At 47.8% G+C, this 12,150-nt stretch overlaps 1 protein-coding gene across 3 annotated transcripts in view; it reads right to left on the bottom strand.

Annotated features, from left to right (window-relative positions):
* rapgef5a (Rap guanine nucleotide exchange factor (GEF) 5a) overlaps positions 1 to 12,150 on the bottom strand; it is a 282,740-nt gene that overhangs the window by 71,009 nt on the left and 199,581 nt on the right. For all 3 annotated transcript variants that reach the window (XM_038797428.1, XM_038797429.1, XM_038797430.1), the window contains 2 exons: positions 9,353 to 9,500; positions 9,171 to 9,268 (listed from right to left, as the gene is read on the bottom strand). In XM_038797428.1, coding sequence (XP_038653356.1) covers positions 9,171 to 9,268; positions 9,353 to 9,500 — 246 coding nt within the window. The remainder of the gene's footprint in view (positions 1 to 9,170; positions 9,269 to 9,352; positions 9,501 to 12,150) is intronic.

Here is a 12,150-nt window from a genome sequence, read left to right as displayed (position 1 = left end):
CCGGAATCTAATCATGGCATCGTTCTCAATTACTCACTTGTTGAGCAGACAATCAGTGTTTCAGATCCCCACATTTTGGGCTGTTTGCTCTGGTAGCTGGAAATCAGCTGCATATAATTGACATGCACGCGTGAGACGCATTTGCGTCTGAAAGTCTGATCTCATTAACCACTATTTAAAATGAGTATAAAGCACATTACAAAGTACAATCAGAAGCAATCCAAGAGGCAACTGTAAATTATCAGCCACCAAAACTACATGCCTGGGACCTCACTTTGCCATGTATTCACTTTTCACATAATGCCAAAACTGAGTCCAACATGTGCAGGGATTGTAATGCACGTTGGGAGTTGGGGCCTGCACTGCTTGCTCTCATGGATTGTGGAACCACAATTCCTAGGAATTTCTTGTTGGTATCATTATCAAACAGGACACAAGGTAATTTGGGAGCAAATTAAATAGTGGAATTGGTGGCAATACCTAGCGGTTGGGGTGGGTTTTATTCTAACAGGGAATCTCATGGCATCTGCTAATAGTTAGATTTGCCCCAGCGTCCATCAACACAAACTATTTTGGCCCACAATTTTTCAGAAAGTCTGAGCTGATAGTGGCGCAGTGAGGAAAACAGGGCATCCAGGACCTGAGTAAACAGGAAAACAAACAAAGTGGTTTCCTTTACTAATCATTTAAGAATTGGGAAATAAACAGTGAATAGAGCATGAAGTAAATGGAGTGAATTCCTTATCAAATGGGGCAGCACGGTAGCATGGTGGTTAGCAAAAATGCTTCACAGCTCCAGGGTCCCAGGTTCAATTCCCGGCTGGGTCACTGTCTGTGCGGAGTCTGCACGTCCTCCCCGTGTGTGCGTGGGTTTCCTCCGGGTGCTCCGGTTTCCTCCCACAGTCCAAAGATGTGCAGGTTAGGTGGATTGGCTAGGCTAAATTGCCCTTAGTGTCCTAAAAATAAGGTTAATGGGGGTTGTTGGGTTACTGGTATAGGGTGGATACGTGGGCTTGAGTAGGGTGATCATTGCTCGGCACAACATCGAGGGCCGAAGGGCCTGTTCTGTGCTGTACTGTTCTATGTTCTATGTTCTAAATCAGGTTCATAAGAAAAATAAAGAGAGGAAAAGAAAGATTTAATTAAAAGAGAGCGAAAAAAGATACATGAAGGCTTAAGAAAATGAAATAAAAAAGATTTTAAAACAATTCATAACCTAAAGGAATAATATTTCACAGATGTAATAGTTAATATTTTGGTACCATTGAGATTAATTGGAAGTCAATAACATTTATTACATAATGAATTGGGTATTTACACAGTTACTATCCCTATCTGTTTGGGTTTAATTCATATCTACTGTGCAAATACTGCAACTTCACAATTTTCAATACGGTTCAATGGTGAGGCTGATAGCAAGATACCATTTTCCTGAAGCTAGTGGTAAAGAGGTGCAACATGGCCAGTAATTTATTGATATTCACATTCAACAGTGCATCTGTGCCTTGTCTGATTGCACTGGACCATTTACACAGAAATAACATTGAGTGCCATCAGCATTAAATTGACAAAGTTACTTTGACAGAAACAACAGGTCACAAATACTCTTTATTATCATCAGGTGATTGGGTGATCCACTAACAATAAATTGACAGTGCACAAAGAACTAGAACTCAATATAAACAGACTTTTTAATGTGGAGGGCATGATTCAGTGACTGTGTTGCACCAGACAAGTTTCCAGGCACGCCGGCTCTAAAGCAAGAGAGGGCAAAATCAAGATTTGCGCCAGGCACAAACTGTTTTGCAATTCACCCTGCCCGCTCTCAATGGCAAGTTCCAGATCTCGCCCCAAAATGACAAGAATATCATTAACCCTCTTTTGCATTTCTTTCAATCTCATTAACGAGATTAAAGTCGAATACAGCGGCCTCCTAAGAATTACCCGACTCCCCAGCAGGAAGTCCCGCAGACGTGACTTCTCCTTTTCAAAAAATGGGAAACTGGTGCAGTGGCTACTGAGGGAAAGTGAGGAGGCGGGTAACCCTTTCCATTTACCGTCATGCACCCCAAGGGCACCAGGGCTGCGGCCCCAGTGCTCGGGAGGTGTGGGGCCCTTTGGGGCGGGTTGGGGTTTTCGGGGAGGCTGGAGCATTCCAGGTCGGTGGTCTCCCCTGGGTCGGGGGTGAGGGGGCTTTGGGTCTGTGAGGCCTTCAAGGCATGTTTACATATTGTGGAGACCCATAACAGGGGCAACTACAGCTGCTGCCTGTCAGTCCTACTAAACTCTCCCAGAACAGAGCACTACTGCTGCCTTTCTCCTGAAAGTCAATTTCACCTCTAGCTTCATGGCTAAAGACTATTTCAAATAAGGAATTAGCCTTGATAGCTGTGAGAATCCTTAATGCTCCTGAACTCTCAAGTGCCTCCTCGAGGCACAGGTGCCATGTCTCAGAGGATGATTAGTGCACTGCATGTCCAGAAAAGCTTGATACCTGAACAGTGTGCCTGACAGTGTGCATCAGCACCATCGAGGCAGCTGCCAGCAATCAAACACTAAAGAGCAGGGCATTACCACAGCGACCAAAGAATAAGTGGCTCAATGAACAGAGGACAGTTGAGCACAGACACCCCAGTGTTGCTGGCAGAGGTCTGTGGACTAGAGGCTGCTGCTGTGGCCACGGGTGAGTGACCAGAGTAAGGTTTGCCAGCACAATTGGCTCGCTGGATGGCACTCTGAGAGCAGGTGAGATAATCATGGTAATGTTGGGGGAGGCCGTGGGTCCCAGGGTGGAAGCCCCAACTGATTGTTGGTCTGTCTCCTTCTCCAATTATTTCCAGATAAGAAAATGTTTGCTGCTGTGATCCCACAGAGGCTGCCCTCGCTGCGCTAGTGACAGCCAAGGCGGCGGGAGGGAGGGGGAGGGGGGGGGGGGGGGGAACGACACCCTGTCGAAGGCAGCAACGCCAACTCAGGCTGGCTGCCGCACACCCTGAAGACCCAGCCTCTGATCAGGCTGCGAAGTGGGCTGGAATGGGAAGCCAGCGACGGCTGAAGGTGTACAGGTGCCGTTATCCCTTCCATGAGCTGACGGAGAGCATATGCTGCAGACAAAGACAGTGTGGAACGTTTGCCATGTCTTTGTGGACACAATGCCCCGTGGAGGAGGAGGACACGAAGGTCACTGCAGCCTTAAACTTCTATGCCCCCAGGTCATTCCTAGGCACGAGCAGGGTCCAGCGTGGGATTTCCCAATTTTCAGTCCACAGGTGCATTCGGGATGTGACGATGCTCTGTATGTCCAGGCATCAGGCTCTACCGCCTTCAATTTGGAACAGGCCCGTCAAGATGCCCAGGCTGCAGGATTCACTGCCATCACCAGGATTCCCAAGGTCCAGGGGACAGCCGATGGCACGCATGTCGCCCTGTGAGCACTGGGGCATCAGGCAGTTCCCTATATTAACAGGAAGGGATTCTACTCCTTGAATTTTCAGATCATGTGCGACCACCACCTCAGAATCATGCACGTGTGTGTCGGCTACCCTGGGAGCGTGCATGACAGCTACATCCTGGGTCACTCGGGGATTGCCAGTGTCTTCGAGGATCACCCAGGATGCCAAGTTGGTTCATGGGCACAAGGGATACCTGCTGAGGACATGGCTGATGATGCCAATGCAGAGGCCTAAGACTGAGGCGGAGAGCCGCTATAATGAGGCCCATGTTGCCACCTGTGCTGTCATTAAGTGGTGCGTTGGACTTCTCAAAATGCGGTTCCAATACCTTGACCGCTCTGGCGGTGCCCTGCAGTACACCCCTCAGAGGGTCTCCCACTTTGTGGTGGTCTGATGTATCCTCCACAATCTGGTACGGTTAGGTAACTTGGACATTCTGAATTCTCCCTCTGTGTACATGAACAGGCGCTGGACTGTGGCGACTAGGGGCTTTTCATAGTAACTTCATTGCAGTGTTAATATAAGCCTATTTGTGACAATAAAGATTATTATTATTATATCTGACACAGCAGCGTGGCGACATGCTGGAGGAGGGGGAGGAGGGGACGGAGGGATGCAGCTTTGTCTGAGGAGGAGGCGGCGAACCAGGAGGGGCTGGAGGATGACCCAGTGGAGGAACTGGAGGATGGAGGACAGACTGGAGCAAGGGTCCAACATGCTATGAGGACCAGGAAGGTTCTCATCACTCCAGATTCATGTAGGGCAAGGCTGGTGTTTGCAAGCACAAGACCCCCATCCCATTACCCCCCCAAACTCCCCATTCCCCCACCCCCTCCATTCTTTCCCAACCCAACCTTGCCCCTCATCACACCTCGGTTCCCATTATTCCCTCCCTGGTGTGTGTAACATCACTCCAGGGTGATGGGCCTGTGATGACACTGTCGGTGGACTACTATACAAGGTAGGAGAATAATTGTCACTCGTTGTGAGGAACCCTCTGGTGCTCATACCCACCCTCTGTATGGAGTTTGCATCAGGGGCATTTGATCTTGGACCACTGTACCCGGAAAGGGGGGGGGGGGACAGCGGGCACGTCCTCTATGAAGATTAAGGTGACAGAGGCTTCATATCTTTCAGCTGTGAAACGTTTTAAAGATGAACATTTGAATGTGCCAGATTTCCATTCCCCCTAGCCACAGATAGTGACCTCACCAAGTGCCTACTCATTGCTCCTCACTCTTCTTGATTTTCTGTGGTCTGGGTGCTGTGTCTAGGTGTTCCCCCAGGATGTACATCAGAGCTGGAGGCAGCCTGCTGCTTTCCGTTCCCTGTGGCCTTTGATGGCTTTGGCAGATATTCTCTGGATGGCCAGGAGCTGGAGGGCCCCAGGCGAGATATTGGTGTCACAGGCATCGCCGTAACACCCTATTCTGCCCGCTGCCCTTGAGGTGGGCCAGTGTCAGGAGTGGAGCAATCAGAAGAACTGGAGACCACTGAAGTCACCTTGGTGGTAGGCTTGGGTTGGCCTCCAGCCCCTCCTCCCTGAGGGTGCCGTAGCGGAGGGGCAGCTGGAGTGAGCTCCAGCAGCCTATGAGTTTTCTGGCTCTGCCAGTCCTGGAGGTTCCCCATTGTCTGCACCATGGTGTTGCCACCCTCAGCGATGGTCCTCAGTGACTGGGCCATGCTCTGGAGTGCTTCAGCAATGTCCACCTGTGTCTAGGACACACTCCTCATCGGCTGGGCAATGATGTCAGGGCCCTGAGTCACGGTTGTCACAGACTGAGCCATGGTGTGGGCACCACTACTCAACACACGGTCGTCGTGCTCCAGGTTTTCAACTGCGGTAGTCATCCTAGCAGTGTTGGGCTCATTGTTACGTATTGCCGACACCATCTCCTGCGCCTGAAGGCTTTGGGACTGCTCCAAACAGCCTTGCAGTCGCTGGATTGTTTTTGACACCCCATCCTGAATCTCATGGCTCTGGCCTATCATCTGTATCAGCTCAGGGAGAACCTTGTCCAGAGCCTCGACATCTGGCTGTGACCCAGCTGTGTCCTGGGATCCAGCAGACCTCCGACTGCTGTCTCTCTTGAATGTTCCTGTCTCCACCTGATGTGCATCAGCAGCTGTGTGGATGCAGGTAGTGTTCTCGAAGCCTGTCCCCTAATGTTGCCCCCCCCCCCCCCCCCCCCCCGAGCTATGTGTCTGTGTTGGTGGAAGATGTGGGTGATAGCTGTGACACATTGCCGCTGTTCTCCTCACAGCTCTCCGGCCAGTGAAAGGAGAAGGCTAATTTTGTGCGCCATCAACATCTCACTTGAGACAGGTCATCTGGATGACGGGACAGTGGAGTCTCACCTCTCTGGCGCAGGCCGACCTCACTATCTCCAGGCCATGTTCCTCAGAGGGGATCTGGGAAATTGAGGGGTGGCACGCGGAACTGATGCTCGGAGAGAACTGGCAACTTACCGTTGCAGCTCGCTAAAGGTCATTTATCTTCTCCCAACACTAGATGGTGGTCCTCCTGGTCATGCTGCCCGTATTCACTGCAGCTGCTGCTGGCTCCCAGGCGGCATTGCTCACCCTCGGGGGAATAGGGTACCCTGCTTTTCATTGACAGTATCTAGAAGCCTGGTCAGATTGACAGAGTGAAAACGAGGAGCACTGTTTGTGTCTTGACTGGGAGTGAGTGATGAGGGAGTGCTTACAAGCAGCTCCCCCTTGTTGGAGGCAAGTGGCTGAGGCGTGAGACGGGTGACTCAGACAGCGAGGGAGCCAGGAATGGAGAGATTCACGTGGGGGCTCACATTTTTAGCACTATGTGCCTTTGAATACAGGCCGTGATCTCGCCAAAGCGGCCGTTGAGAAACACCCCACCAAATTTGCCCAAAAGCAGACTTTAATGTGTGTCCGCTGAATCATACATGGAACCTCTGGATATTTTCATCTCCTGAAACACAATCCTGCAACTATAGGGCTGAGGAAAAACTCATAACGATAGGGGAATAAATGAAAACAAACATAGAAGTTTCTGAGCTTTGAATCCAGCTTTCAAGCATCGATGCCATGTGAATTAGTTCATGTTTCAAAGTGCAGATGTTCATTACTGTTTGTAGAATGATAGAGTGGAAGACATTAATAATTGAAAGTAGTTTTTCATGAGAACATATTTACTGTGTTAGGATTTGTATTAAACCAGAAGCCATTTGACGGAGCATTACTAAGTGAGACTTTGAGGAAATGACACAGCAACATGTCCTAAACTTTAAAACTCATTACATGTACACCCATGCATTACAGGATTGAAAGAAGCATGGGGCCCACAGGTTGAATCTCACATTTTAGCCAAAGATGCATTTTCTGCTTCTTCTGGTCATGAATTAGATCTTAAACCCCACTATGAAGCTTTATGAATGGATCAGATATCAAATGATGCCTGATCCGTCATGAATTAGATGGAACCTGCGCTGCTACAGTTGGTTTTGAAATCCCTGTGCTAGTGAGGGGGGGAAGAAAATCAGCTCTGGTTCTATTGATCACTTGCATTGAAGTGCCAATGTGTGGACATCAGATTGAAGCTTTGTGCGTGTAGGGAAATAGTTCAGTTCTATATTTTAAAATTTTCACAATATTGTGTCTGTGGGCAAGTATACTGTGGGAACACATCAGTTTTATCGAATCCGGACTGCAGATGTGACAGTGTAACAAAGTGAGTACAGCCAGTAAGTTATACATCAATGTGTGATGGTAAAGACCACTATTCAGAAGTCACAATTCAAAACTTGAAAACCAATAGAGGGCAAAGAGGGGGATGGTATCAAACTGTACAGGTATCAAGTTACTGCCGCACGTGTTGCCCGTGTCTCCAATTCTCCTCTTTGCCTTTGTTCTCCTTCCATTGTTATCTTCCTTATGCCCCACTGGGCTTTTGTTTCTTTTGTTCAGTCGTTTTTGAAGTGTACTAACTTGATTTTTGCAATAAAACAATCTTGTACTACCACTGGACCCTCGTCTCGTATTTGAAAAATAAGAGACCCTACAGTGTGCTTGGTTGCAGATCCCTACAGTCCAAACACTCTTTTTGGCACTCAGGCCTAGAGGCCTAGGACTAGGCCTAGACCTAGAGAAGCGCCTCCAACTTTAGATGATGAGATATACTGGGAAGAGGAACTTGAGCAGAGAACTTGGCCATTATCCTGTGACTGTCTCACCACATTTAAATGACAACAGGAAGACAGGGCCCAGGAACCTGGGAGAATGATGTGGTACCATCACTCTCCCCAAAGGGACAAACAACAGTGTTTCAATGAGGACTGTTGGCATTCCTACTATTGAACCGTATTAAAGAAAATCTGGCAAAATGCTTAATGGAAAAAATGTTGGCAATCCTTACATTATCAGTATAATGTCCACTGTCCTTTGCAGTCTGAACAATAAATGTTTGGCAGCACTCACTTTTTCAACTCAAATAAGTGGAATTCATTGTAAAAAAACAGTTCTATCTAATACACAGAAAGTAAATGAAACTATGGATTAGCACACCAGATTTGGAAAGCAGCCTGTTGAAGAGGACTTCGAAAAAAAAAATTTTTAGAATACCCAATTCCTTTTTTCCCCCCAATTTAGGGGCAATTTAGCATGGCCAATTCACCTACCCTGCACATAGATAGAACAGTACAGCACAGAACAGGCCCTTCGGCCCTCGATGCTGTGCCGAGCAATGATCACCCCACTCAAACCCACCCTATACCCGTAACCCAACAACCCCCCCCCCCCCTAACCTTACTTTTTAGGACACTACGGGCAATTTAGCATGGCCAATCCACCTAACCCGCACATCTTTGGACTGTGGGAGGAAACCGGAGCACCCGGAGGAAACCCACGCACACATGGTGAGGACGTGCAGACTCCACACAGACAGTGACCCAGCCAGGAATCGAACCTGGGACCCTGGAGCTGTGAAGCATTTATGCTAACCACCATGCTACCGTGCTGCCCACCACCATGCTACCATGCTGCCCACCACCATGCTTTTTGGGTTGTGAGGGTGAGACCCATGCAGACATGGGGAGAATGGACAGTGACCCCGACTGGGATCGAACCTGGGTCCTCGATGCCGTGAGGGTGTACATGTAATGAGTTTTAGAGTTTAGGACATGTTGTTATGGGATTTCCTCAAAGTCTCACTCAGTAATGCTCAGTCAAATGGCTTCTGGCTTAGAGAAAATCCTAACACCGTGCCGCCTCTGAAGAGGACATTTTAAACATCAATTTAGGACAACTTTAATTGATCTCAATGTATGCAAAGTGAAGAGGCATGGTGCAATTGGCAAGTTTTCAAACTGGGCCGACACAGAGATTGTTACAGAGATGATTTAAACAGAGCAAATGCTCAGTTTGCTGCTTGGCACAATCTTTGTCAGTTTACATAACACCACTTTGTGCGAGTTTACTACAAAAGAATTAAAGGCCCCTGGAGGGAAATCTTTGCTAGCCAGTGATGGTAAAATATCATAGAACGGAAGTTATTATCATTCTGTTGAAATCATGTACCCATGGAATGGATAGTTTATAGAGTGCCTCAGGCACCATACTCCTTTGTCACAATGCTTTGTTGTCACAATGAATAATAAGTGGCGGCACATCCTGTTAATTCGTCAAATATTAAGAACAGGAAGCACAGCTCCAGGCAAGGAATGTTATCTCCATTGTACTCACTGTCTGCGAGGTGTCCAAAACAGGCTCTGGAGTTCTTTCAAACCCTTTTCCAAACTGGGATACTCAAAAAGATCATCAAGTACGCACCTATAAAGATTCTGGAAAACAACAATTAAGAACAATGCATTAGTCTGTGAAGACTTTTAAAATTAAAAATAACTTTTTTATTTTCTAAGTTGTACCTTGAAAACCAATTTTGTATTTTCATCTTCTCGCAGTAAAGTCCTGTATAGATATATCCATTGTGAAACAATGCGGAGCACTTTGCGTTTTTGGTACAGGCTGTAATCGGAGTCTTCATGTTTTTCTGTATATGTCTTCGAACAATAGGTAGCATTCAGTCAAGGAAAATACCTTTACGATTAAGAAAAAAATCATATCTTCAATGTAAATTTTGCTTGTTTTTGTGCTAATGGAGGTCAGAATTTGTTTTATTTCTGGCTCAAATGGTTCGGAGAACTCAGGGCCCGATTCTCCGCACTCCCGACGGTGCGGAGAATAGCGTGGCTCGTAAAATTTTACGGCCACGCTGTTCCGACGCCCTCCCGCTATTCTCCCCCCCCCCCCCACGCCCGACTCCCGATACGAATCGCTGCCGCCGTTTTTTTACGGCCGGCAGCGATTCTCAGCTGATGGATGGGCCGAGTTCCCAGCCCTTTACGGCTGTTTTTACGAACGGCAAACACACCTGGTCTGGCCGTTCGTAAAAACGGCCGTAAACTGTCGATTTTTAAAACCATGGCACCGATTGGCACGGCAGTACCACGGCCGTGCCAAGGGTGCCATGGGCCCGCGATCGGTGGGCACTGATCGCGGGCAGCGGGCCCGATGCCCGCGCACTCTTTGTCCTTCCGCCGCCCCGCAGTATCCATTCGCGGGGCGGCTGAGGGGCATCCCGGCCCGCGCATGCGCGGGTTGGAGTCTTCCAATCCGCGCATGCGCGGCTGACGTCATATGACGCGTCAGCCGGCGCTAACTCTGGCATTGTACTAACGAAATTCGTTAAGCCCGCGATGCCGGAGTTTACGGCGTCGGGATGCTAGCCCCGACCGGGGACCAGAATCGGTTCCCGGTCGGGAAGGGGGGGGGGGGCTGGCGTCAAACCCGCCCGGATTTGACGCCAGCCTTACGATTTCTCCCCATATGGGAGAATCGCACCCTTAGTTTATGTGAGCAATCATTCTATGTTCATGGTTATTGGAGGCCAATAGAAATGATGATGCCCTTGTTTAAGAAGGGAGGGAGGCAGAAGACAGGAAATTATAGGCAGATTAGCCTGACTTTGGTTGTTGGTAAGATTTTAGAGTCTATTATTAAGGATGAGATTGTGGAGTACTTAGAAGTGCATGGTAAAATAGGACTGAGTCGGCACGGATTTGTCAAGGGGAGGTCATGCCTGACAAATCTGTTAGAATTCTTTGAAGAGGTAACAAGGAAGTGAGACAAAGGAGAAGCAGTGGACGTGATCTATTTGGATTTCCAGAAAGTCTTTGACAAGGTGCCATCCAGGAGACTGCTAAACAAGATAAGAGCCCATGGTGTTATGGGCAAGATACTTGAATGGATAGAGGATTGGCTGACTGTAGAATACAGAGAGTGGGGATAAAGGGGTCCTTTTCAGATGGCAGCCGGTGACTAGTAGTGTTCTGCAGTGTTGGGACTACAGCTATTCACATGTACATTAATGATCTGGAAGAAGGAACTGAGGGCATTGTTGCTAAGTTTGCAGATGATACAAAGATATATAGAGGGACAAGTTGTGCTGAGGAAGCAGAAAGGCTGCAGAAGGACCTGGACAGGCTAGGAGAGTGGACAAAGAAGTGACAGATTGAATACAATGTGGAAAAGTGTGAGGTTATGAACTTTGGTAGGAAGAATAGAGACTTAAGCTACTTTCTAAATCGGAAAATACTTCGGAAGTCAGAAGCACAAAAAGACTTACGAATCCTAGTTCAGGATTCTCTTAAGGTTAACATGCAGATTCAGTTGGCAGTTAGAAAGGCAAATGCAATGTTAGCATTCATGTCAAGAGGGCTAGAATATAAGAGCAGCGATGTACTGTTGAGGCTGTATACGGTTCTGGTCAGACCCCATTTGGAATATTGTGAACAGTTTTGGGCCCCATATCTAAGGAAGGATGTGCTGGCCTTGGAGAGGATCCAGAGGAGGTTCACAAGAATGATCCCCAGAATGGAGGACTTATCACATGAGGAGCAGCTGAGGATTCTGAGTCTGTACTCGATGGAGTTTAGAAGGATGAAAGGGCATCTCATTGAAACTTACAGAATACTGAGAGGCGAAGATAGAGTGAAAGTGGAGAGAATGTTTCCACGAGTAGCAGAAACCAGAACCCAAGGGCACAGCCTCAGGCTGAAGGGACGATGTTTTAAAACAGAGATGAGGAGGATTTTTTTCAGCGAGAGGGTGGTGAATCTGTGGAACTCTTTGCTGCAGAAGGCTGTGGAGGCCAAGTCACTGAGTGTCTTTAAGACAGAGATAGATAGGTTCTTGATGAATAAGGGGATCAGGTTCTGGGAGAAAGCAGGAAAATGTGGATGAGAAACATACAGCCATGATTAAATGGCGGAGCAGACTCAGTGGGTCGAATGGTCTAATTCTGCTCCTATGGTGGTGTGGACTGCCATCAGCTCAGAGTTGCTCCACTGCCTCTACCTCCAAAAGGTGCTGGGGAAAACAGCAATCAATATTTAATTGAATATTTGTGAACAGCAGCTGCACAGCATGCAATGTTTCAGGAATTTGGAGTTAGCTCTAACACAAGTTAGCATTTATGCTGCTGTTCCAAACACAGCCCACTGATGCTCGGTCCATGCTCCAAGAGAAGTGTTCTAATTTTTCAACCTCTCAATGAAACTCCTTAAGTAGATATCATGTCGAAAACCTTTATTCACCCTCGGATTTATGTTCATCAAATTCTGATTCCTAAAGAAGTACTGTTGGCACTTTAACATCCCTCTAG

The sequence above is a fragment of the Scyliorhinus canicula genome, chromosome 5 (genome assembly GCF_902713615.1).
Source record: "Scyliorhinus canicula chromosome 5, sScyCan1.1, whole genome shotgun sequence".
Taxonomy (NCBI): Eukaryota; Metazoa; Chordata; class Chondrichthyes; order Carcharhiniformes; family Scyliorhinidae; genus Scyliorhinus; species Scyliorhinus canicula.
The sequence above is the reverse complement of the archived record's forward strand: the minus strand, read 5'-3'. Positions and strand labels throughout refer to the sequence as shown.